The 20,000-nt window shown below is 47.5% G+C and overlaps 1 protein-coding gene across 1 annotated transcript in view; it reads right to left on the bottom strand.

The window, feature by feature from the left end:
• The window catches only part of LOC139367824 (taspase, threonine aspartase, 1), an 84,192-nt gene that overhangs the window by 61,039 nt on the left and 3,153 nt on the right, over nt 1-20,000 (bottom strand). Inside the window, exons 2-3 of the mRNA XM_071106163.1 lie at nt 19,659-19,768; nt 55-174 (exon numbers count right to left, since the gene is read on the bottom strand). Of these exons, the coding sequence (XP_070962264.1) occupies nt 55-174; nt 19,659-19,768 (230 nt within the window). The remainder of the gene's footprint in view (nt 1-54; nt 175-19,658; nt 19,769-20,000) is intronic.

The following is a 20,000-nucleotide window of genomic DNA, read 5'->3' as shown; positions in this document are numbered from 1 at the left end:
GGACATGGTTACTGTCCCTGTCCCTGTCCCACCCAGAAGACATGGTTACTGTACCTGTCCCACCCTGCCTGGGTGTTTCATGGCTAAACCCCCACTGGACACTGCAGCAGCCACGTTCCCTTCTCTGTCCACTACGATCGCTCCCACCGTGTCCAGCAACCCTGATCCATTCTCCTAAAGGGAAAACAAGATCGGGCGACTCAGAAAACATTCATTCACACACCGACTCCAAGAGGAAAACAAGGCCCATTAAAAGGTGAATCTTAACTCCCACCAGAGGTCAACTTTTAACTAAGTCTCCCCATTGAAATCAAGGGCTAAGTTCAAAATCGAATCAAGCAGATGTTAGGATTCACCTTTAAAATGATCAGAATAACGATCAAATTAAATCAATATAATTGAGTAGACATAACGTACAGAGGTTCTATCCAACAGTAGGTCTCTTAAGCATGGTGGTGACTATACATACAGTGGCTGACAATATCCCTCTCTCCATAAAACATGAAGTGTGTGAACGCTATGGCCAAGGCAAACTCAATCGATCATGCTTAGCTCAAAGACTTCTAGACGTTCTAAACATAGGAACGAGCATATTTTGCTCAGACATCTTTCCTCGACCGCCAGACATGGGAATAGTCCATTGAAATGGACCCAGGTTCAACATTAACACGATCAGGAAATAATTTATCCTTCTCTCCTCTCAAATTTTTCAACTGTTCATTCTCTGTTGTTCTTCTGAACCGTTTGTTTTCCTTCACTGATTGGGTTTTTCTTTGGAAGGGGCTTGTTGGTGAATTGGAGCCGAGGGAAAGGCCGGTGGATGGCATGATGAATCGCTCTTCCACAGACTCTCTCTCTCTCCCCGTGTCTGTCTGTCTGTCTGTGTGTGAGAACCTGTGTTTAAAGATTCAGACTCAAGCCTTTGCAAAACAAACCCTGTACAGAAACACATTGTATTAAACCAACAGTCTCCAGGGACTCCTCGCCAACAGTCTCCAGGGACTCCTCACTAACAGCCAACAGTCTCCTCACTAACAGCCAGCAGTCTCCAGGGACTCCTCACTAACAGCCAGCAGTCTCCAGGGACTCCTCACTAACAGCCAGCAGTCTCCAGGGACTCCTCACTAACAGCCAACAGTCTCCAGGTACTCCTCACTAACAGCCAGCCGTCTCACATCAGACTGAACATGTATCAGGCAAAGACAGCTTCTTTTCAAAAGATACATGGACATTATGCTGTAGATCATAAGGATTTTAGTCCAACCTTTCTTGAACGTCAGATACACTATACATACTAAAGTATGCGGACCACCCTTCATATTAGTGGATTCTGCTATTTCAACCACGCCCGTTGATGCACACAAGGCCTCCCATGTGGCGCAGCGGTCTAAGGCTCTGCATCGCAGTGCTAGCTGTGCCACTAGCGATCCTGGTTTGAGTTCAGGCTCTGTCGCAGCCGTCCGTGACTGGAAGACCCATGGGGCGGCGCACAATTGGCCCGAGTGTTGTCTGGGTTAGGGGAGGGTTTGGCCCAGCGTCGTCCGGGTTAGGGGAGGGTTTGTCCCAGCGTCGTCCGGGTTAGGGGAGGGTTTGGCCGGCAGGGATGTTCTTGTCCCATCGCGCTCTAGCGACTCCTGTGGCGGGCCAGGCGCAGTGCACGCTGACACGGTCGCAAGGTGTACGGTGTTTTATCCGGTACGGCTGGCTTCCGGGTAAAGCAGGCATTGTGTCAAGAAGCAGTGCGGCTTCGCTGGGTTGTGTTTCGGAGGACTCACGGCTCCCAACCTTCGCCTCTCCCGAGTCCGCACAGGAGTTGCAGCGATAGGACAAGACTAACTACCAATTGGATACCACTAAATTGGGGAGAAAAAGGGGTACAAATAATGAATTATGTTCCCGCAGCAATATTCCAACATCTAGTGGAAAGCCTTCCCAGAACAGTGGAGGCTGTTATAACAGCAAAGGGACCAACTCCATTTTTAATGCCCATGATTTTGGAATGAGATGTTCGACGAGCAGGTGTCCACATCAGAGTATTTGAGCAGAGCAAGGAGTGGAGCCCAATTTGACTGGAGCGTGGTGCGACATTCCCGAAGGCTGAAGAGACGGCCTTCTCGCCCGCTCCAGTAGCGCTCACTTCACAGGCTCAGGGCGTGCCCGGGCCAGCATGCATTTGAATTCTACTTGTGTGCTGCTACAGCACAGATCCATGAGCAATGAGTGGGATCTGGTCCACATACACTACATGACCAAAAGTATGTCAAAATCTATTAAAGTAAGATATTATTAGTTATGTGCAATTCAATTTCTAAAAGTTCCACTCTTCTCTGTCCGTAATCCGCATGGTTTTCACATGTGGAACAGGTGTTTGTGTCTCAGATTTTGTTTTCTTTATTTTAAATCAGAGAGAAATTAAAAAATGGGAACATTTTTATGGCTTGGCAAACACAGAGACATAATAACATTGCTGTATGAAAATCAGAACCAGACCAGCTGAAATCAAATTTTTTTAATGAAATCAACACGGTTCTCTGAGTACAAACTCTACGCACTCACTCTCTCTCTCTCTCTCTCTTAAAAACACATTCTGACACAGCTCATATTCACAGCACTAGATTCCTCAAATGGAAGCTGTTTTGAATTGGTGTGCTATAAAGTTCAAGTTCAATTTTTTTTTTAAAGGATATGATCGCAAAAATAACCTACTGTATTGTTAAGTAAAAACTCAAAACCGTAAAAATGGACTAAATTGACATTGTTTTAATACTTCTACAACAACGACAGTCTGGTGCAGCCACCAACTGATTGTCATCATCTCATGGTTGCTCAACTAGGCCTCAATCCTGCCATGGGAAAGCAGAGCACCACGACATATGAACTATCCAGTAGGTTTAGGCTACAACATTACGGAGGAGGAGCCAGGGGAGGAGCCTAGGAAAGCAAATCGAAAACCCTTTTCAAAACTAGTCCTCTATGACACCTCCACTAGCCAACTGACACCTCCACTAGCCAACTGACACCTCCACTATCCAACAGACACCTCCACTAGCCAACTGACACCTCCACTAGCCAACAAACAACACACCTAATACAGTTCTCTCTGTTCAATGAATTCTCTCTTCTTTGAATAGTTCAGGATTAATCAAACTTAATTCTGATGAATCATAATGTTAACTTGGTAAACAATAACATAGACCTAGTATGTGGGGGAAAACTACAAGTGAACTGCCTCAATCGCCATGTCAGTTGTATAGGGTGTAGATTGCTAGCTACCATGTCAGTTGTATAGGGTGTAGATTGCTAGCTACCATGTCAGTTGTATAGGGTGTAGATTGCTAGCTACCATGTCAGTTGTATAGGGTGTAGATTGCTAGCTGCCATGTCAGTTGTATAGGGTGTAGATTGCTAGCTACCATGTCAGTTGTATAGGGTGTAGATTGCTAGCTACCATGTCAGTTGTATAGGGTGTAGATTGCTAGCTACCATGTCAGTTGTGTAGGGTGTAGATTGCTAGCTACCATGTCAGTTGTATAGGGTGTAGATTGCTAGCTACCATGTCAGTTGTATAGGGTGTAGATTGCTAGCTACCATGTCAGTTGTATAGGGTGTAGATTGCTAGCTGCCATGTCAGTTGTATAGGGTGTAGATTGCTAGCTACCATGTCAGTTGTATAGGGTGTAGATTGCTAGCTACCATGTCAGTTGTATAGGGTGTAGATTGCTAGCTACCATGTCAGTTGTATAGGGTGTAGATTGCTAGCTACCATGTCAGTTGTATAGGGTGTAGATTGCTAGCTGCCATGTCAGTTGTATAGGGTGTAGATTGCTAGCTACCATGTCAGTTGTATAGGGTGTAGATTGCTAGCTACCATGTCAGTTGTATAGGGTGTAGATTGCTATCTACCATGTCAGTTGTATAGGGTGTAGATTGCTAGCTATCATGTCAGTTGTATAGGGTGTAGATTGCTAGCTACCATGTCAGTTGTATAGGGTGTAGATTGCTAGCTGCCATGTCAGTTGTATAGGGTGTAGATTGCTAGCTGCCATGTCAGTTGTATAGGGTGTAGATTGCTAGCTACCATGTCAATTGTATAGGGTGTAGATTGCTAGCTACCATGTCAGTGGTATAGGGTGTAGATTGCTAGCTACCAAGTCAGTTGTATAGGGTGTAGATTGCTAGCTACCATGTCAGTTGTATAGGGTGTAGATTGCTAGCTACCATGTCAGTTGTATAGGGTGTAGATTGCTAGCTACCATGTCAGTTGTATAGGGTGTAGATTGCTAGCTACCATGTCAGTTTTATAGGGTGTAGATTGCTAGCTACCATGTCAGTTGTGTAGGGTGTAGATTGCTAGCTACCATGTCAGTTGTATAGGGTGTAGATTGCTAGCTACCATGTCAGTTGTATAGGGTGTAGATTGCTAGCTACCATGTCAGTTGTATAGGGTGTAGATTGCTAGCTACCATGTCAGTTGTATAGGGTGTAGATTGCTAGCTACCATGTCAGTTGTGTAGGGTGTAGATTGCTAGCTACCATGTCAGTTGTGTAGGGTGTAGATTGCTAGCTACCATGTCAGTTGTGTAGGGTGTAGATTGCTAGCTACCATGGATGTGTCCAAAAATGGAACAAAATGGAACGCAATTCCATTACAGTCAAAGGTTTGGACACACCTACTTCATTCTCATTCTCTCAACCAGCTTCACGAGGAATGCTTTTCCAACAGTCTTGAAGGAGTTCCCACATATGCTGAGCACTTGTTGGCTGCTTTTCCTTCACTCCGCGGTCCATCCCAAACCATTTCAATTGGTTGAGGTCGGGTAATTGTAGAGGCCAGGTCATCTGATGCAGCACTCCATCACTCTCCTTCTTGGTCATATAGCCCTTACACAGCCTGGAGGTGTTGGGTCATTGTCCTGTTGATAAACAAATGATAGTCCCACTAAGCTCAAACCAGTTGGGATGGCGTATCACTGCAGAGTGCTGTGGAGGCCATGCTGGTTAAGTGTGCCTTGAATTCTAAATAAATCACTGACAGTGTCACCAGCCCCACACCATCACACCTCCTCCTCCATGCTTCACGGTGGGAACCACACATGCAGAGATCATCCGTTCACCTACTCTGCGTCTCACAAAGACACAGCGGTTGGAAACAAAAATCTCAAATTTAGACTCATCAGACCAAAATGACAGATTTCCACCAGTCTAATGTCCATTGCTCGTGTTTCTTGGCCCAAGCAAGTCTCTTCTTCTTATTGGTGTTCTTTAGTAGTGTTCTTTGCAGCAATTCGACCATGAAGGCCTGATTCTCCTCTGAACAGTTGATGTTGAGATGTGTCTGTTACTTGAACTCAGTGAAGCATTTATTTGGGCTGCAATTTCTGAGGCTGGTAACTCTAATGAACTTATTCTCTGCAGCAGAGGTAACTCTGGGTCTTCATTTCCTGTGGTGGTCCTCATGAGAGCCAGCTTCATCCAAGCGCTTGAGGGTTTTTGTGATAGCACTTGAAGAAACTTTCAAAGTTCTTGATATATTGTATTGAATGACATTCATGTCTTAAAGTAATGATGGACTGTTGTTTCTCTTTGCTTATTTGAGCTGTTCTTGCCATAATATGGACTCCATTAATATGGACGCATTAAGAAAAGAAAGTCCACAAATTATCAAGGCACACCTGTTATTTGAAATGCATTCCAGGTGACTACCTCATGAAGCTGGTTGAGAGAATGCCAAGAAATGTGCAAAGCTGTCATCATCATATATATATATATATATATATATATATATTTAATTTATTATTCTGTGTGTGTAATTATATATATATATATATATATATATATATATATATATATACACACACACAGAATAAAAATATAAACGCAACATGGTCAAATAAAAGATACGCACATTTTTTTTTAAATTTCTCTTAAATTTTGTGCAAAACTTTGTTTACATCCTCGTTAGTGAACATTTCTCCTTTGCCAAGATAATCCATCCATCTGACAGATGTGGCATATCAAGAAGCTGATTTAAACAGCATGATCATTACACAGGTGCACCTTCTGCTTGGGACAATAAAAGGCCACACAAAAATGTGCAGTTTTGTCACACAACACAATACCACAGATGTGTCAAGTTGAGGGAGCGTGCAATTGGCATACTGACTGTAGAAATATCCACCAGAGCTGTTGCCAGAGAATTTAACGTTCAATTCTCTACCAATTTGGAAAACAGGCCAGCCCAGGACCTCCACATCTGGCTTCTTCACAAGCGGGATCTTCTGATGAGGGTTGGGGGGGGGGGTGCTGAGAAGTATTTCTGTCTATAATAAAGCCCTTTGGCGGGTAAAAACTCATTCTGATTGGCTGGGCCTGGCCGGCTCCCAAGTGGGTGGGCCTATGCCCTCACAGGCCCATGTGAAATCCATCAATTAGGGCCTGATTAAAGGGCCTTACTTAAATTGACGGATTTCCTTATATGAACTGTAACTTCGGTAAAATATTTGAAATTGTTGCATGTTGCGTTTCTCTTTTTTGTTCAGTTTAGCAGGAAGTGTGTGTGTGTGTGTGCGCGCGCGCGTGCGTGTGTGTGTGTGTGTTTAGCAGTCTTATGGCTTGGGGGTAGAAGCTGTTCAGGGTCCTGTTGGTTCCAGACTTGGTGTATTGGTACCGCTTGCCGTGCAGTAGCAGAGAAAAGTCTTTGACCATTTCAGAAGCCACCTGGTGTTGCTGGAGTCTTTTTAGGGCCTTCCTCTGACACCGCCTGGTATAGAGGTCCTGGATGTCAGGAAGCTTGGCGCCAGTGATGTACTGGGCCGTACGTACTACCCTCTGTAGTGCCTTGCGGTCAGATGCCAAGCAGTTGCCATACCAGGCGGTGATGCAGTCAGTCAAGATGCTCCAGATGGTGCAGCTGTAGAACTTTGAGGATCTGAGGCCCAAATCTTTTCAGCCTGCTGAGGGGGAAGAGGCGTTGTTGTGCCCTATTCACGTTGGTGTGCTTAATTCCTTAGTGATGTGGAAACCGAGGAACTTGAAGCTGTTCACCTGCTCCACTACAGCCCCATCGATGTGGATGGGGGCATGCCTAGCCCTCCTTTTCCTGTACTCCACGATCAACTCCTTCGTCTTGCTCACGTTGAGGGAGAGGTTGTTGTCCTGGCACCACAATGCCAGTCCTCTGACCTCCTCCCTGTAGGCTGTCTCATCGTTGTCTGTGATCAGGCCCCTACCCCTGTCGTGTCATCAGCAAACTTAATGATGGTGTTGGAGTCGTGGGTGAACAAGGAGTACAGGAGGGGACTGAGCACGCACCCCTGGGGAGCTCCAGTGTTTAAGGTCAGTGTTGTGTTAGTGTTGCTATCTACCCTCACCACCTAGGGGCGGCCCGTCAAGAAGTCCAGGATCCAGTTGTAGAGGGAGGTGTTTAGTCCCAGGGTCCTTAGCTTATTGACGAGCTTGGCGGTTACTATGGTGTTGAACGCTGAGCTGTAGTCAATAAACAGCATTCTCACATATAGATATTCCTCTTGTCCAGATGGGAGAGGGAAGTGTGGAGTGCAATACAGATTGCATCATCTGTGGATCTGTGGGGGAGGTATGTGAATTGGAGTGGGTCCAGGGTTTCTGGGATAATGGTGTTGACGTGAGCCATGACCAGCCTTTTCAAATACATTTCATGGCTACAGATAGTCATGCTATAGTCATTTAGGCAGGTTACCTTGGGAGCTCTTGAGCACGGGGACAGAGTGTCAGAGGAGCACGGAGACACAGTGGCACTATTAAGAGAGAAAGCTACTTCATAGTGTTTATGTAACGACAGCTACTACTGCCCATCTGCATGGCCTCTCCCTCGTTGTGTGTCTGAGAACGTGGCGGTCAACGAAAGGGACGGTCATTTTAAACACCTTCTACGTTTAGTTGTCTCATTGCAAGAATTCAGTGTGTGTGTGTGTGTGTGTGTGTGTGTGTGTGTGTGTGTGTGTGTGTGTCTGTGTAACTATGAGTGTCTGATGTCTTTGTGAGTAATTGAGGTCTCCACACCCTCATATCTCCAGGTCACCATTATACTGTGGGTTCCCTCCCATCGGCATCTGGCGGAATACAGATTACAGGACTGGGTGTGTGTGTGTGTGTGTGTGTGTGTGTGTGTGTGTGTATAGTTTCCTCAACATAGTCATCTGGCAGACATCAGATTACAGGACTGTATGTGTGTGTGTGTGTGTGTGTGTGTGTGTGTGTGTGGTTTCCTCAACATAGTCATCTGGCAGCACCTTGGATTACAGGAGGACATTGGATTTAGGACTGGATGTGTAGAGTGGAGGACATCACTGTGGGGGTAAATGTGTAGGGTGGAGGACATCACTGTGGGGGTAAATGTGGAGGACATCACTGTGGGGGTAAATGTGTAGAGTGGAGGACATCACTGTGGGGGTAAATGTGTAGAGTGGAGGACATCACTGTGGGGGTAAATGTGTAGAGTGGAGGACATCACTGTGGGGTAAATGTGTAGGGTGGAGGACATTACTGTGGGGGTAAATGTGTAGAGTGGAGGACATCACTGTGGGGGTAAATGTGTAGGGTGGAGGACATCACTGTGGGGGTAAATGTGGAGGACATCACTGTGGGGGTAAATGTGTAGAGTGGAGGACATCACTGTGGGGGTAAATGTGTAGAGTGGAGGACATCACTGTGGGGGTAAATGTGTAGAGCGGAGGACATCACTGTGGGGGTAAATGTGTAGAGTGGAGGACATCACTGTGGGGTAAATGTGTAGGGTGGAGGACATCACTGTGGGGGTAAATGTGTAGAGTGGAGGACATCACTGTGGGGGTAAATGTGTAGGGTGGAGGACATCACTGTGGGGGTACATGTGTAGAGTGGAGGACATCACTGTGGGGGTAAATGTGTAGAGTGGAGGACATCACTGTGGGGGTAAATGTGTAGAGTGGAGGACATCACTGTGGGGGTAAATGTGTAGAGTGGAGGACATCACTGTGGGGTAAATGTGTAGAGTGGAGGACATCACTGTGGGGGTAAATGTGTAGGGTGGAGGACAGCACTGTGGGGGTAAATGTGTAGAGTGGAGGACAGCACTGTGGGGGTAAATGTGTAGAGTGGAGGACATCACTGTGGGGGTAAATGTGTAGGGTGGAGGACATCACTGTGGGGGTAAATGTGTAGAGTGGAGGACATCACTGTGGGGGTAAATGTGTAGAGTGGAGGACATCACTGTGGGGGTAAATGTGTAGAGTGGAGGACATCACTGTGGGGGTAAATGTGTAGAGTGGAAGACATCACTGTGGGGGTAAATGTGTAGAGTGGAGGACATCACTGTGGGGGTAAATGTGTAGGGTGGAGGACATCACTGTGGGGGTAAATGTGTAGAGGACATCACTGTGGGGGTAAATGTATTAGAGTGGAGGACATCACTGTGGCGGTAAATGTGTAGAGTGGAGGAATTCACTGTGGGGGTAAATGTGTAGAGTGGAGGACATCACTGTGGGGGTAAATGTGTAGAGTGGAGGACATCACTGTGGGGGTAAATGTGTAGAGGACATCACTGTGGGGGTAAATGTGTAGAGTGGAGGACATCACTGTGGGGTAAATATGTAGGACATCACTGTGGGGTAAATGTGTAGAGTGGAGGACCTCACTGTGGGGGTAAATGTGTAGATTGGAGGACATCACTGTGGGGGTAAATGTGTAGAGTGGAGGACATCACTGTGGGGGTAAATGTGTAGAGTGGAGGACATCACTGTGGGGGTAAATGTGTAGAGTGGAGGACATCACTGTGGGGGTAAATGTGTAGATTGGAGGACATCACTGTGGGGGTAAATGTGTAGAGTGGAGGACATCACTGTGGGGTAAATGTGGAGGACATCACTGTGGGGGTAAATGTGTAGATTGGAGGACATCACTGTGGGGGTAAATGTGTAGAGTGGAGAACATCACTGTGGGGTAAATGTGTAGAGTGGAGGACATCACTGTGGGGTAAATGTGTAGAGTGGAGGACATCACTGTGGGGTAAATATGTAGGACATCACTGTGGGGTAAATGTGTAGAGTGGAGAACATCACTGTGGGGTAAATGTGTAGAGTGGAGGACATCACTGTGGGGTAAATGTGTAGAGTGGAGGACATCACTGTGGGGTAAATATGTAGGACATCACTGTGGGGTAAATGTGTAGAGTGGAGGACATCACTGTGGGGGTAAATGTGTAGAGTGGAGGACATCACTGTGGGGTAAATGTGTAGAGTGGAGGACATCACTGTGGGGGTAAATGTGTAGAGTGGAGGACATCACTGTGGGGGTAAATGTGTAGGGTGGAGGACATCACTGTGGGGGTAAATGTGTAGAGTGGAGGACATCACTGTGGGGGTAAATGTGTAGAGTGGAGGACATCACTGTGGGGTAAATGTGTAGAGTGGAGGACATCACTGTGGGGGTAAATGTGTAGGGTGGAGGACATCACTGTGGGGGTAAATGTGTAGAGTGGAGGACATCACTGTGGGGGTAAATGTGTAGAGTGGAGGACATCACTGTGGGGGTAAATGTGTAGAGTGGAGGACATCACTGTGGGGGTAAATGTGTAGGGTGGAGGACAGCACTGTGGGGGTAAATGTGTAGAGTGGAGGACATCACTGTGGGGGTAAATGTGTAGAGTGGAGGACATCACTGTGGGGGTAAATGTGTAGGGTGGAGGACATCACTGTGGGGGTAAATGTGTAGAGTGGAGGACATCACTGTGGGGGTAAATGTGTAGAGTGGAGGACATCACTGTGGGGGTAAATGTGTAGAGTGGAGGACATCACTGTGGGGGTAAATGTGTAGAGTGGAAGACATCACTGTGGGGGTAAATGTGTAGAGTGGAGGACATCACTGTGGGGGTAAATGTGTAGGGTGGAGGACATCACTGTGGGGGTAAATGTGTAGAGGACATCACTGTGGGGGTAAATGTATTAGAGTGGAGGACATCACTGTGGCGGTAAATGTGTAGAGTGGAGGAATTCACTGTGGGGGTAAATGTGTAGAGTGGAGGACATCACTGTGGGGGTAAATGTGTAGAGTGGAGGACATCACTGTGGGGGTAAATGTGTAGAGGACATCACTGTGGGGGTAAATGTGTAGAGTGGAGGACATCACTGTGGGGTAAATATGTAGGACATCACTGTGGGGTAAATGTGTAGAGTGGAGGACCTCACTGTGGGGGTAAATGTGTAGATTGGAGGACATCACTGTGGGGTAAATGTGTAGATTGGAGGACATCACTGTGGAGTAAATGTGTAGAGTGGAGGACATCACTGTGGGGGTAAATGTGTAGATTGGAGGACATCACTGTGGGGGTAAAGGTGTAGAGTGGAGGACATCACTGTGGGGGTAAATGTGTAGAGTGGAGGACATCACTGTGGGGGTAAATGTGTAGAGTGGAGGACATCACTGTGGGGGTAAATGTGTAGATTGGAGGACATCACTGTGGGGGTAAATGTGTAGAGTGGAGGACATCACTGTGGGGTAAATGTGGAGGACATCACTGTGGGGGTAAATGTGTAGATTGGAGGACATCACTGTGGGGGTAAATGTGTAGAGTGGAGAACATCACTGTGGGGTAAATGTGTAGAGTGGAGGACATCACTGTGGGGTAAATGTGTAGAGTGGAGGACATCACTGTGGGGTAAATATGTAGGACATCACTGTGGGGTAAATGTGTAGAGTGGAGGACATCACTGTGGGGGTAAATGTGTAGAGTGGAGGACATCACTGTGGGGTAAATGTGTAGAGTGGAGGACATCACTGTGGGGGTAAATGTGTAGAGTGGAGGACATCACTGTGGGGGTAAATGTGTAGGGTGGAGGACATCACTGTGGGGGTAAATGTGTAGAGTGGAGGACATCACTGTGGGGGTAAATGTGTAGAGTGGAGGACATCACTGTGGGGTAAATGTGTAGAGTGGAGGACATCACTGTGGGGGTAAATGTGTAGGGTGGAGGACATCACTGTGGGGGTAAATGTGTAGAGTGGAGGACATCACTGTGGGGGTAAATGTGTAGAGTGGAGGACATCACTGTGGGGGTAAATGTGTAGAGTGGAGGACATCACTGTGGGGGTAAATGTGTAGATTGGAGGACATCACTGTGGGGGTAAATGTGTAGAGTGGAGGACATCACTGTGGGGGTAAATGTTTAGAGTGGAGGACATGACTGTGGGGTAAATGTGGAGGACATCACTGTGGGGGTAAAGGTGTAGATTGGAGGACATCACTGTGGGGGTAAATGTGTAGAGTGGAGAACATCACTGTGGGGTAAATGTGTAGAGTGGAGGACATTACTGTGGGGTAAATGTGTAGAGTGGAGGACATCACTGTGGGGTAAATGTGTAGAGTGGAGGACATCACTGTGGGGTAAATGTGTAGAGTGGAGGACATCCCTGTGGGGTAAATGTGTAGAGTGGAGGACATCACTGTGGGGTAAATGTGTAGAGTGGAGGACATCACTGTGGGGTAAATGTGTAGAGTGGAGGACATCACTGTGGGGGTAAATGTGTAGAGTGGAGGACATCACTGTGGGGGTAAATGTGTAGAGTGGAGGACATCACTGTGGGGGTAAATGTGTAGAGTGGAGGACATCACTGTGGGGTAAATGTGTAGAGTGGAGGACATCACTGTGGGGGTAAATGTGTAGAGTGGAGGACATCACTGTGGGGTAAATGTGTAGAGTGGAGGACATCACTGTGGGGTAAATGTGTAGAGTGGAGGACATCACTGTGGGGTAAATGTGTAGAGTGGAGGACATCACTGTGGGGGTAAATGTGTAGAGTGGAGGACATCACTGTGGGGTAAATATGTAGGACATCACTATGGGGTAAATGTGTAGAGTGGAGGACATCACTGTGGGGGTAAATGTGTAGAGTGGAGGACATCACTGTGGGGTAAATGTGTAGAGTGGAGGACATCACTGTGGGGGTAAATGTGTAGAGTGGAGGACATCACTGTGGGGGTAAATGTGTAGGGTGGAGGACATCACTGTGGGGGTAAATGTGTAGAGTGGAGGACATCACTGTGGGGGTAAATGTGTAGTGTGGAGGACATCACTGTGGGGTAAATGTGTAGAGTGGAGGACATCACTGTGGGGGTAAATGTGTAGGGTGGAGGACATCACTGTGGGGGTAAATGTGTAGAGTGGAGGACAGCACTGTGGGGGTAAATGTGTAGAGTGGAGGACATCACTGTGGGGGTAAATGTGTAGGGTGGAGGACATCACTGTGGGGGTAAATGTGTAGAGTGGAGGACATCACTGTGGGGGTAAATGTGTAGAGTGGAGGACATCACTGTGGGGGTAAATGTGTAGAGTGGAGGACATCACTGTGGGGGTAAATGTGTAGAGTGGAGGACATCACTGTGGGGGTAAATGTGTAGGGTGGAGGACATCACTGTGGGGGTAAATGTGTAGAGGACATCACTGTGGGGGTAAATGTGTAGAGTGGAGGACATCACTGTGGGGTAAAGGTGTAGATTGGAGGACATCACTGTGGGGGTAAATGTGTAGAGTGGAGAACATCACTGTGGGGTAAATGTGTAGAGTGGAGGACATCACTGTGGGGTAAATGTGTAGAGTGGAGGACATCACTGTGGGGTAAATGTGTAGAGTGGAGGACATCACTGTGGGGTAAATGTGTAGAGTGGAGGACATCACTGTGGGGTAAATGTGTAGAGTGGAGGACATCACTGTGGGGGTAAATGTGTAGAGTGGAGGACATCACTGTGGGGGTAAATGTGTAGAGTGGAGGACATCACTGTGGGGGTAAATGTGTAGAGTGGAGGACATCACTGTGGGGTAAATGTGTAGAGTGGAGGACATCACTGTGGGGGTAAATGTGTAGAGTGGAGGACATCACTGTGGGGTAAATGTGTAGAGTGGAGGACATCACTGTGGGGTAAATGTGTAGAGTGGAGGACATCACTGTGGGGTAAATGTGTAGAGTGGAGGACATCACTGTGGGGGTAAATGTGTAGAGTGGAGGACATCACTGTGGGGTAAATATGTAGGACATCACTATGGGGTAAATGTGTAGAGTGGAGGACATCACTGTGGGGGTAAATGTGTAGAGTGGAGGACATCACTGTGGGGTAAATGTGTAGAGTGGAGGACATCACTGTGGGGGTAAATGTGTAGAGTGGAGGACATCACTGTGGGGGTAAATGTGTAGGGTGGAGGACATCACTGTGGGGGTAAATGTGTAGAGTGGAGGACATCACTGTGGGGGTAAATGTGTAGTGTGGAGGACATCACTGTGGGGTAAATGTGTAGAGTGGAGGACATCACTGTGGGGGTAAATGTGTAGAGTGGAGGACATCACTGTGGGGGTAAATGTGTAGGGTGGAGGACATCACTGTGGGGGTAAATGTGTAGAGTGGAGGACATCACTGTGGGGGTAAATGTGTAGAGTGGAGGACATCACTGTGGGGGTAAATGTGTAGAGTGGAGGACATCACTGTGGGGGTAAATGTGTAGATTGGAGGACATCACTGTGGGGGTAAATGTGTAGAGTGGAGGACATCACTGTGGGGGTAAATGTTTAGAGTGGAGGACATCACTGTGGGGTAAATGTGGAGGACATCACTGTGGGGGTAAAGGTGTAGAATGGAGGACATCACTGTGGGGGTAAATGTGTAGAGTGGAGAACATCACTGTGGGGTAAATGTGTAGAGTGGAGGACATCACTGTGGGGTAAATGTGTAGAGTGGAGGACATCACTGTGGGGTAAATATGTAGGACATCACTGTGGGGTAAATGTGTAGAGTGGAGGACATCACTGTGGGGGTAAATGTGTAGAGTGGAGGGCATCACTGTGGGGTAAATGTGTAGAGTGGAGGACATCACTGTGGGGGTAAATGTGTAGAGTGGAGGACATCACTGTGGGGGTAAATGTGTAGGGTGGAGGACATCACTGTGGGGGTAAATGTGTAGAGTGGAGGACATCACTGTGGGGGTAAATGTGTAGAGTGGAGGACATCACTGTGGGGTAAATGTGTAGAGTGGAGGACATCACTGTGGGGGTAAATGTGTAGGGTGGAGGACATCACTGTGTGGGTAAATGTGTAGAGTGGAGGACATCACTGTGGGGGTAAATGTGTAGAGTGGAGGACATCACTGTGGAGGTAAATGTGTAGAGTGGAGGACATCACTGTGGGGGTAAATGTGTAGATTGGAGGACATCACTGTGGGGGTAAATGTGTAGAGTGGAGGACATCACTGTGGGGGTAAATGTTTAGAGTGGAGGACATGACTGTGGGGTAAATGTGGAGGACATCACTGTGGGGGTAAAGGTGTAGATTGGAGGACATCACTGTGGGGGTAAATGTGTAGAGTGGAGAACATCACTGTGGGGTAAATGTGTAGAGTGGAGGACATCACTGTGGGGTAAATGTGTAGAGTGGAGGACATCACTGTGGGGTAAATGTGTAGAGTGGAGGACATCACTGTGGGGTAAATGTGTAGAGTGGAGGACATCACTGTGGGGTAAATGTGTAGAGTGGAGGACATCACTGTGGGGGTAAATGTGTAGAGTGGAGGACATCACTGTGGGGGTAAATGTGTAGAGTGGAGGACATCACTGTGGGGGTAAATGTGTAGAGTGGAGGACATCACTGTGGGGTAAATGTGTAGAGTGGAGGACATCACTGTGGGGGTAAATGTGTAGAGTGGAGGACATCACTGTGGGGTAAATGTGTAGAGTGGAGGACATCACTGTGGGGTAAATGTGTAGAGTGGAGGACATCACTGTGGGGGTAAATGTGTAGAGTGGAGGACATCACTGTGGGGTAAATATGTAGGACATCACTATGGGGTAAATGTGTAGAGTGGAGGACATCACTGTGGGGGTAAATGTGTAGAGTGGAGGACATCACTGTGGGGTAAATGTGTAGAGTGGAGGACATCACTGTGGGGGTAAATGTGTAGAGTGGAGGACATCACTGTGGGGGTAAATGTGTAGGGTGGAGGACATCACTGTGGGGGTAAATGTGTAGAGTGGAGGACATCACTGTGGGGGTAAATGTGTAGTGTGGAGGACATCACTGTGGGGTAAATGTGTAGAGTGGAGGACATCACTGTGGGGTAAATGTGTAGAGTGGAGGACATCACTGTGGGGGTAAATGTGTAGAGTGGAGGACAGCACTGTGGGGGTAAATGTGTAGAGTGGAGGACATCACTGTGGGGGTAAATGTGTAGAGTGGAGGACATCACTGTGGGGGTAAATGTGTAGAGTGGAGGACAGCACTGTGGGGGTAAATGTGTAGAGTGGAGGACATCACTGTGGGGGTAAATGTGTAGGGTGGAGGACATCACTGTGGGGGTAAATGTGTAGAGTGGAGGACATCACTGTGGGGGTAAATGTGTAGAGTGGAGGACATCACTGTGGGGGTAAATGTGTAGAGTGGAGGACATCACTGTGGGGGTAAATGTGTAGAGTGGAGGACATCACTGTGGGGGTAAATGTGTAGGGTGGAGGACATCACTGTGGGGGTAAATGTGTAGAGGACATCACTGTGGGGGTAAATGTGTAGAGTGGAGGAATTCACTGTGGGGGTAAATGTGTAGATTGGAGGACTTCACTTTGGGGGTAAATGTGTAGAGGACATCACTGTGGGGGTAAATGTGTAGAGTGGAGGACATCACTGTGGGGTAAAGGTGTAGATTGGAGGACATCACTGTGGGGGTAAATGTGTAGAGTGGAGAACTTCACTTTGGGGTAAATGTGTAGAGTGGAGGACATCACTGTGGGGTAAATGTGTAGAGTGGAGGACATCACTGTGGGGTAAATGTGTAGAGTGGAGGACATCACTGTGGGGTAAATGTGTAGAGTGGAGGACATCACTGTGGGGTAAATGTGTAGAGTGGAGGACATCACTGTGGGGTAAATGTGTAGAGTGGAGGACATCACTGTGGGGGTAAATGTGTAGAGTGGAGGACATCACTGTGGGGGTAAATGTGTAGAGTGGAGGACATCACTGTGGGGGTAAATGTGTAGAGTGGAGGACATCACTGTGGGGTAAATGTGTAGAGTGGAGGACATCACTGTGGGGGTAAATGTGTAGAGTGGAGGACATCACTGTGGGGTAAATGTGTAGAGTGGAGGACATCACTGTGGGGTAAATGTGTAGAGTGGAGGACATCACTGTGGGGTAAATGTGTAGAGTGGAGGACATCACTGTGGGGGTAAATGTGTAGAGTGGAGGACATCACTGTGGGGTAAATATGTAGGACATCACTATGGGGTAAATGTGTAGAGTGGAGGACATCACTGTGGGGGTAAATGTGTAGAGTGGAGGACATCACTGTGGGGTAAATGTGTAGAGTGGAGGACATCACTGTGGGGGTAAATGTGTAGAGTGGAGGACATCACTGTGGGGGTAAATGTGTAGGGTGGAGGACATCACTGTGGGGGTAAATGTGTAGAGTGGAGGACATCACTGTGGGGGTAAATGTGTAGTGTGGAGGACATCACTGTGGGGTAAATGTGTAGAGTGGAGGACATCACTGTGGGGGTAAATGTGTAGGGTGGAGGACATCACTGTGGGGGTAAATGTGTAGAGTGGAGGACAGCACTGTGGGGGTAAATGTGTAGAGTGGAGGACATCACTGTGGGGGTAAATGTGTAGGGTGGAGGACATCACTGTGGGGGTAAATGTGTAGAGTGGAGGACATCACTGTGGGGGTAAATGTGTAGAGTGGAGGACATCACTGTGGGGGTAAATGTGTAGGGTGGAGGACATCACTGTGGGGGTAAATGTGTAGAGGACATCACTGTGGGGGTAAATGTGTAGAGTGGAGGACATCACTGTGGCGGTAAATGTGTAGAGTGGAGGAATTCACTGTGGGGGTAAATGTGTAGAGTGGAGGACATCACTGTGGGGGTAAATGTGTAGAGGACATCACTGTGGGGGTAAATGTGTAGAGTGGAGGACATCACTGTGGGGTAAATATGTAGGACATCACTGTGGGGTAAATGTGTAGAGTGGAGGACATCACTGTGGGGATAAATGTGTAGATTGGAGGACATCACTGTGGGGTAAATGTGTAGATTGGAGGACATCACTGTGGGGGTAAATGTGTAGAGTGGAGGACATCACTGTGGGGGTAAATGTGGAGGACATCACTGTGGGGGTAAAGGTGTAGATTGGAGGACATCACTGTGGGGGTAAATGTGTAGAGTGGAGAACATCACTGTGGGGTAAATGTGTAGAGTGGAGGACATCACTGTGGGGTAAATGTGTAGAGTGGAGGACATCACTGTGGGGTAAATATGTAGGACATCACTGTGGGGTAAATGTGTAGGGTGGAGGACATCACTGTGGGGGTAAATGTGTAGAGTGGAGGTTATCACTGTGGGGTAAATGTGTAGAGTGGAGGACATCACTGTGGGGGTAAATGTGTAGAGTGGAGGACATCACTGTGGGGTAAATGTGTAGAGTGGAGGACATCACTGTGGGGTAAATGTGTAGAGTGGAGGACATCACTGTGGGGTAAATATGTAGGACATCACTGTGGGGTAAATGTGTAGAGTGGAGGACATCACTGTGGGGTAAATGTGTAGAGTGGAGGACATCACTGTGGGGTAAATGTGTAGAGTGGAGGACATCACTGTGGGGGTAAATGTGTAGAGTGGAGGACATCACTGTGGGGTAAATATGTAGGACATCACTGTGGGGTAAATGTGTAGAGTGGAGGACATCACTGTGGGGGTAAATGTGTAGGGTGGAGGACATCACTGTGGGGGTAAATGTGTAGAGTGGAGGACATCACTGTGGGGGTAAATGTGTAGAGTGGAGGACATCACTGTGGGGGTAAATGTGTAGGGTGGAGGACATCACTGTGGGGGTAAATGTGTAGAGTGGAGGACATCACTGTGGGGTAAATGTGTAGAGTGGAGGACATCACTGTGGGGGTAAATGTGTAGAGTGGACATCACTGTGGGGGTAAATGTGTAGGACATCACTGTGGGGTAAATGTGTAGAGTGGAGGACATCACTGTGGGGGTAAATGTGTAGAGTGGAGGACATCACTGTGGGGTAAATGTGTAGGGTGGAGGACATCACTGTGGGGGTAAATGTGTAGAGTGGAGGACATCACTGTGGGGTAAATGTGTAGAGTGGAGGACATCACTGTGGGGGTAAATGTGTAGAGTGGAGGACATCACTGTGGGGGTAAATGTGTAGAGTGGAGGACATCACTGTGGGGGTAAATGTGTAGAGTGGAGGACATCACTGTGGGGGTAAATGTTTAGAGTGGAAGACATCACTGTGGGGGTAAATGTTTAGAGTGGAGGACATCACTGTGGGGGTAAATGTTTCTTTAATCAAACAGTCAGCATCTCTCTGACCACACCTCACTAATTACTTACTGCATTTAAAAATATATATTTTTAGTCAGTTGACAGTAATATTATGGCACAAGTGAAACACTAAAGGACTGGTTTCCTGGACACAGATTAAGACTGGACTAAAATAACTCTAAATGATCCATTGAAAGTGCTCGTGACTGTATCTGTGTCCGAGGAAATCCGACCCGAGATGCTCCCCACGTCATCTTGTCTTGAGACAGGTGACATGGTTGATGACTCTGACCAGGTGCTGAAGTGGGGTGTAGGAGGGAGCTACTCACGGTTTCACTTGCTTGTCGTCTCTTCTTACTGTGATGATTAAACCCCGTATCCACCTTCTCTGCCAGCTCCATCTTGTGCTTGTTCCTCTTGTAGGCCGATAGACTGAACTCTAGACAACACAGAACACATAGCTCATATACTGTAGAGGAAAGGCAACACAGAACACATAGCTCATATACTGTAGAGGGAAGGCAACACAGAACAACTCATACTGTAGAGGGACGGTAACAGAGCACATAGCTCATATACTGTAGAGGATAGGTAACACAGAACACATAGCTCATACTGTAGAGGGAAGGTAACACAGAACACATAGCTCATATACTGTAGAGCAGGGGTGT

This window comes from Oncorhynchus clarkii, chromosome 16 (genome assembly GCF_045791955.1).
Source record: "Oncorhynchus clarkii lewisi isolate Uvic-CL-2024 chromosome 16, UVic_Ocla_1.0, whole genome shotgun sequence".
Classification (NCBI taxonomy): Eukaryota; Metazoa; Chordata; class Actinopteri; order Salmoniformes; family Salmonidae; genus Oncorhynchus; species Oncorhynchus clarkii.
Note: the sequence above shows the minus strand (reverse complement) of the source record. Positions and strands in the feature narration are given on the sequence as shown.